At 43.0% G+C, this 7,416-nt stretch overlaps 2 protein-coding genes across 2 annotated transcripts in view; one reads left to right on the top strand and one right to left on the bottom strand.

Annotated features, from left to right (window-relative positions):
• The window catches only part of LOC139751625 (uncharacterized), a 454,545-nt gene that overhangs the window by 164,665 nt on the left and 282,464 nt on the right, over window positions 1-7,416 (top strand). The window lies entirely within an intron of this gene.
• LOC139751121 (uncharacterized) overlaps window positions 1-7,416 on the bottom strand; it is a 50,292-nt gene that overhangs the window by 6,872 nt on the left and 36,004 nt on the right. The window contains exon 4 of the mRNA XM_071666219.1: window positions 2,946-3,088. Coding sequence (XP_071522320.1) covers window positions 2,946-3,088 — 143 coding nt within the window. The remainder of the gene's footprint in view (window positions 1-2,945; window positions 3,089-7,416) is intronic.

The raw sequence follows: 7,416 nt of genomic DNA, 5'->3' as shown, positions 1-7,416 counted from the left end.
CTTCGTTTACAGTGATTGGCTCACGCTTTTACTGTCACTAACCTAACCTGACCCCGTAGGCAGACAACCCCCAATCCCTCTAGGTCATGATCAACCATACATCACAACATGCTTATCTTATATATATATATACATATATATATATATATATATATATATATATATATATATATATATATATATATATATATATATATATACTTCTTTATTCATTTGTCGCTGTCTCCTGCGTTAGCGAGGTTGCGCAAGGAAACAGAGGTAAGAATAACCCAACTCACCCACTACACATGTATATACATAAACGACCACACACGGACCTATACATTCCTATACATTTCAACGTATACATACATATACATACACAGACATATATATATATATATATATATATATATATATATATATATATATATATATATATATATAGGAATATATATAGGTATAAGTTTGTTGAGTATTCCTGGCAAATTATATGGGAGGGTATTGATTGAGAGGGTGAAGGCATGTACAGAGCATCAGATTGGGGAAGAGCAGTGTGGTTTCAGAAGTGGTAGAGGATGTGTGGATCAGGTGTTTGCTTTGAAAAATGTATGTGAGAAATACTTAGAAAAGCAAATGGATTTGTATGTAGCATTTATGGATCTGGAGAAGGCATATGATAGAGTTGATAGAGATGCTCTGTGGAAGGTATTAAGAATATATGGTGTGGGAGGCAAGTTGTTAGAAGCAGTGAAAAGTTTTTATCGAGGATGTAAGGCATGTGTACGTGTAGGAAGAGAGGAAAGTGATTGGTTCTCAGTGAATGTAGGTTTGCGGCAGGGGTGTGTGATGTCTCCATGGTTGTTTAATTTGTTTATGGATGTGGTTGTTAGGGAGGTGAATGCAAGAGTTTTGGAAAGAGGGGCAAGTATGAAATCTGTTGGGGATGAGAGAGCTTGGGAAGTGAGTCAGTTGTTGTTCGCTGATGATACAGCGCTGGTGGCTGATTCATGTGAGAAACTGCAGAAGCTGGTGACTGAGTTTGGTAAAGTGTGTGAAAGAAGAAAGTTAAGAGTAAATGTGAATAAGAGCAAGGTTATTAGGTACAGTAGGGTTGAGGGTCAATTCAATTGGGAGGTGAGTTTGAATGGAGAAAAACTGGAGGAAGTGAAGTGTTTTAGATATCTGGGAGTGGATCTGGCAGCGGATGGAACCATGGAAGCGGAAGTGGATCATAGGGTGGGGGAGGGGGCGAAAATTCTGGGAGCCTTGAAGAATGTGTGGAAGTCGAGAACATTATCTCGGAAAGCAAAAATGGGTATGTTTGAAGGAATAGTGGTTCCAACAATGTTGTATGGTTGCGAGGCGTGGACTATGGATAGAGTTGTGCGCAGGAGGATGGATGTGCTGGAAATGAGATGTTTGAGGACAATGTGTGATGTGAGGTGGTTTGATCGAGTAAGTAACGTAAGGGTAAGAGAGATGTGTGGAAATAAAAAGAGCGTGGTTGAGAGAGCAGAAGAGGGTATTTTGAAATGGTTTGGTCATATGGAGAGAATGAGTGAGGAAAGATTGACCAAGAGGATATATGTGTCGGAGGTGGAGGGAACGAGGAGAAGAGGGAGACCAAATTGGAGGTGGAAAGATGGAGTGAAAAAGATTTTGTGTGATCGGGGCCTGAACATGCAGGAGGGTGAAAGGAGGGCAAAGAATAGAGTGAATTGGAGCGATGTGGTATACCGGGGTTGACGTGCTGTCAGTGGATTAAATCAAGGCATCTGTATGGGGGTGGGTTGGGCCATTTCTTTCGTCTGTTTCCTTGCGCTACCTCGCAAACGCGGGAGACAGCGACAAAGCAAAAAAAAAAAAAAAATATATATATATATATATATATATATATATATATATATATATATATGTACATATTCATACTTGCTGCCTTCATCGCAAAATATGCTCTGTAGTTAAGTCTTTTCAATTCCCTTGTACAGTTCCTTTATGTGTTCAATGGATATTTATCAGAGCTCAACACAAGTTCGGTTTCTCTTATCTTGTCGGTGAAGTTGATGTAAAGGACGTATCGACACAACACAGGACGTACACAGAAGCTCAGCCGATACCTGAGGCATATGGCAACTGTCTTGCATCTCTCTACTTATCTGAAGAGCTTAATGTCTTTATCAGATCTTTGGACGTCTACTTTAGAAGCCTGTAAGATATTCAATACCCTTGAAAACCTTCCAGGAGAGCCTGGAACCTATCTGAGAGGCTTAAATCCTTGCTGAGGGGCCTCACAAGCTGCCTAAGATCTCCGACGCTTACCTGAGAACCTAAGTCATCTTTTTGAATACTTTAACACTTGCCTCAGGAGCAGATGACCTACGTATGGAACCTTAGCATTGAGCTGAGAGTTCTAGCAACCACCTGAGAGATGTACCACCTACCTAGGGGGCCCTTGTCACCTACCCAAGGTCACTCAGGAGGACGGCACCCACCTGAAAACTTTAGCATCGAACCCAGGCGCCTACATGAGGAGGCTTGGACTAACCTTAGAACCCACCGAAGCCTAAGTTCCTAAGTAACCTAGTTCCTACTTCAGGAGCCCTGCAGCCAGTGCCTGCCGGAGGACATACCTGAAGAGCTTGCTTGAAGAGCCTTCAGAGCCTCTCTGAGTAACATAACTGAGGAACCTCTCCTAGTTACGTTCAGCACTTCACTAAGAACGTCCTTGAAAAACGTTCAGAACTTCACTAAGAACGTCCTTGAAAAACGTTCAGAACTTCACTAAGAACGTCCTTGAAAAACCTATATGTGCAACCTCGTTGATGAGGATGTATCTTGAGTGATAGAAAGTGAATTGAACATGCCAGTGGAGCCTACGTGTGGAAGCCTAGCTAAAGAACCCACCAGGATAACAGGGTGGCCGTTGTGGAGCCTACGTGAGGAAGCCTAGCTAAGGAACACACCTGGGGAACAGGGTGGCCGTTGAGGAGCCAGGAGAGAGCAGGAACATACTGGGAGTTCGATGAAGAACAGTTGAGGGAGACGAAGTCGCCAGGGCTGTAGGACTCCTCATCTCCTTCGATCTGTGGCTCCTGCAGGGGCTCCGCTGGTAAAGGAACAGTGTGACACAGAAGATTTGAGAGACTGATGCACAGAAAGTCGTTCGGAGTTACACACAGACACAGACGAATAAATAGGGAGACATGCATAGTCATCATTTGGGAAAATAACTCATCACGCTGATTGAAAAGATGTTATATTTCTACTGTGTTGTGATGATAAGGCAAAAGTGTTAATGTAAGGTACGATAGAAGCTTAGATTGACCCTAAAGAAGCTTAAAGGATTCATACAGAGAGTTAGAGTGAATATAATGAACTTAAAGTCACCAAACTGAAGCTTAGAGTGGCCTTACAGAAAGTAAAAGTGACCAGAGAGAAACTAAGTGACTAGGTGATAATATGCAAGCTTATCATGTACAAATTATCATACGAAACCTTAAATTGATCACATGGAAACCTAAAAAGACCACATTGAACTTGAAATGACCATACAGAAGCTTTAGATGACCATCCAGAAGCTTTAGATGACCATACAGAAGCTTTAGATGACCATACAGAAGCTTTAGATGACCATACAGAAGCTTTAGATGACCATACAGAACCATGAAATAACCATACACAAGCTTAGAGTGATCATAAGGAAGCATGAATCAACCATACACAAACTTAAAGTGCCCATACGGAGTCTGAAGTCAGCCTTACGCATGCTTTAAATGACAATGCAAAACCCTGGATCAACCATAACAAGCTTAAAGTAACCATACAGATGCTTAAGTAAACATATGCAAGCTTGAAGTGACCGTACAGAAGCTTGAAGTAACCGTACAGCAATCAATCATGCACAAATTTAAGATAAACATACAAAAGCTTAAAGTAAACACACACAAGCTTAAAGTAATCATAGAAGCTTAAAGTGATGATAAAGAAGCTTGGAATCACCTAACAGAAGCTTGGAGTGACCATATAAAAGCTTTAAGTGTTCATGAGAAGCTTAAAGTAGCCAAAAGAAGGAGGAGGATTCAAGCAACTATACAGCAGCTTAAAGCAGTTTTGTATAGGCTTGAACTAACTATACAGGAGCTTAAGTGATCATGGAGAAGCTAGAATAATAATTCAGAAGCTTAAAGCAACATTACAGAAAGTTGTAGAGACTATGTAGAAGCTTAATCATACATAAGCTTGAAATATTCATGCAGGAACTTAATGTGAACATGCAGAAGTTTAGAATAACTATACAGAGGTTCAAGTGACCGTGCAGCGGCTTAAGATAGCCATACATATATTCAAAGTGACCATGGAAAAGCTAGAAGCTTAAAATAATCATACAAATGCTTAAAGTGAACCATATAAAAGCTTAAAGTAACTATACACCAGATGGGAGAGGTAATAACACAGCGGTGAAGAGCAACAGATTGTACAAAATGAAATATATACTCGTCGGTAACTCCTTCAAGTCTAAGCTTTGAGCTCTTCTTTAGTGACACAAAACCATCATCTTCATCCTCAAACCAGTTTAATCTCATTCCGGATTTGTATACAGCAGGAGAACTGAACCAAAACTGAGGTTGGACAGAGTCTCAAAGACAACGAAGGGTGTCTTGTTCGCCAGAGTAGTCAAAACGCCTGAGACGCCAGCTTGTGGTAGAACTGTATGTGTGGATTACCTGCTGTGAGAGCGGGGCGCCGCCCTCACACGGCTTATGAGGTCTTCACGCTGTTATAAACATGAGAAAGATGAGAGAGGGCGTGTAGATGAGAAAGATGAGAGAGGATGTGTAGATGAGAAAGATGAGAGAGGGTGTGTAGATGAGAAAGATGAGAGAGGGTGTGTAGATGAGAAAGATGAGAGAGGGTGTGTAGATGAGAAAGATGAGAGAGGGTGTGTAGATGAGAAAGATGAGAGAGGGTGTGTAGATGAGAAAGATGAGAGAGGGTGTGTAGATGAGAAAGATGAGAGAGGATGTGTAGATGAGAAAGATGAGAGAGGATGTGTAGATGAGAAAACTGAGAGAGGATGTGTAGATGAGAAAGATGAGAAAGGATGTGTAGAATCTAAAGTTGTTGACGGAGTGTTTTGTGTAGTGACCTTACTGACGGCAGAGGGTTTAGTGTGGTAACCTTATTGAAGGTAGAGGGTTTAGTGTGGTGACTTTATTGAAGGCAGAGGGTTTAGTGTGGTAACCTTATTGAAGGCAGAGGGTTTAGTGGGGTGACTTTATTGAAGGCAGAGGGTTTAGTGTGGTAACCTTATTGAAGGTAGAGGGTTTAGTGTGGTGACTTTATTGAAGGCAGAGGGTTTAGTGTGGTGACCTTATTGAAGGCAGAGGGTTTAGTGGGGTGACCTTATTGAAGGCAGAGGGTTTAGTGTGGTAACCTTATTGAAGGCAGAGGGTTTAGTGTGGTGACTTTATTGAAGGCAGAGGGTTTAGTGTGGTAACCTTATTGAAGGTAGAGGGTTTAGTGTGGTGACTTTATTGAAGGCAGAGAGTTTAGTGTGGTAACCTTATTGAAGGCAGAGAGTTTAGTGTGGTGAGCTTATTGAAGACAGAGGGTTTAGTGTGGTAACCTTATTGAAGGTAGAGGGTTTAGTGTGGTGACTTTATTGAAGGCAGAGGGTTTAGTGTGGTGACCTTATTGAAGACAGAGGGTTTAGTGTGGTAACCTTATTGAAGGCAGAGGGTTTAGTGTGGTGACCTTATTGAAGGCAGAGGGTTTAGTGGGGTGACCTTATTGAAGGCAGAGGGTTTAGTGGGGTGACCTTATTGAAGGCAGAGGGTTTAGTGGGGTGACCTTATTGAAGGTAGAGGGTTTAGTGTGGTGACCTTATTGAAGGCAGAGGGTTTAGTGTGGTGACCTTATTGAAGGCAGAGGGTTTAGTGTGGTGACCTTATTGAAGGTAGAGGGTTTAGTGTGGTGACCTTATTGAAGGCAGAGGGTTTAGTGTGGTGAGCTTATTGAAGGCAGAGGGTTTAGTGTGGTAACCTTATTGATGACTGGAAGTTTGGTGCAGTCTTACGGTGTCTGGGTTCAGTGTGGTAGTCTTCTCGATGACCGGAAAGACGAGTAGACGGTGCCACATGGCAACTTCCCTGACGTGACAAGCTGAGGAAGATGCCACATATGGCATCTTGTTGATGACTCAGGCTTAGTATTACAGCATTATTGATGCCCGTGGCTCACTATGATAATCTTGTTGATGACTGGGGTTCAAGTTGATGACTGGGGCTCAAGTTGATGACTGGGGTTCAAGTTGATGACAGGGGTTCAAGTTGATGACTAGGGTTCAAGTTGATGACTGGGGCTCAAGTTGATGACTGGGGTTCAAGTTGATGACTGGGGTTCAAGTTGATGACTAGGGTTCAAGTTGATGACTGGGGTTCAAGTTGATGACTGGGGCTCAAGTTGATGACGGGGGTTCAAGTTGATGTCTGGGGTTCAAGTTGATGACTGGGGTTCAAGTTGATGACTGGGGCTCAAGTTGATGACTGGGGTTCAAGTTGATGACTGGGGCTCAAGTTGATGACTGGGGCTCAAGTTGATGACTGGGGTTCAAGTTGATGACAGGGGTTCAAGTTGATGACTGGGGCTCAAGTTGATGACAGGGGTTCAAGTTAGTGACTGGGGCTCAAGTTGATGACTGGGGTTCAAGTTGATGACTGGGGCTCAAGTTGATGACTGGGGTTCAAGTTGATGACTGGGGCTCAAGTTGATGACTGGGGCTCAAGTTGATGACCTGGGTTCAAGTTGATGACTGGGGCTCAAGTTGATGACTGGGGCTCAAGTTGATGACTGGGGTTCAAGTTGATAACTGGGGCTCAGGTTGATGACTAGGGCTCAAGTTGATGACTGGGGTTCAAGTTGATAACTGGGGCTCAAGCTGATGACTGGGGTTCAAGTTGATGACTGGGGCTCAAGTTGATGACTGGGGCTCAAGTTGATGACTAGGGCTCAAGTTGATGACTGGGGTTCAAGTTGATAACTGGGGCTCAAGTTGATGATTGGGGCTCAAGTTGATGACTGGGGTTCAAGTTGATGACTGGGGCTCAAGTTGATAACTGGGGCTCAAGTTGATGACTAGGGCTCAAGTTGATGACTGGGGTTCAAGTTGATAACTGGGGCTCAAGCTGATGACTGGGGTTCAAGTTGATGACTGGGGTTCAAGTTGATGACTGGGGCTCTAGTTGATGACTGGGGTTCAAGTTGATGACTGGTTTTAAGCTGATGATTAAGAGTCAATATGTTGATGTTATCACTGCCTGGGGTTCATGGTGGTAACCTTATTGATGCTCGAGGAACGGGGTTGTAACCTTATTGATACCCGCGGCGCAGGCTGGTAACCTTACTGACGCCCGGGATTGAAGACAGTAGTCTTAT

This window comes from Panulirus ornatus, chromosome 11, assembly GCF_036320965.1.
Source record: "Panulirus ornatus isolate Po-2019 chromosome 11, ASM3632096v1, whole genome shotgun sequence".
Classification (NCBI taxonomy): Eukaryota; Metazoa; Arthropoda; class Malacostraca; order Decapoda; family Palinuridae; genus Panulirus; species Panulirus ornatus.
This window is presented reverse-complemented; position numbering and strand designations above follow the sequence as displayed.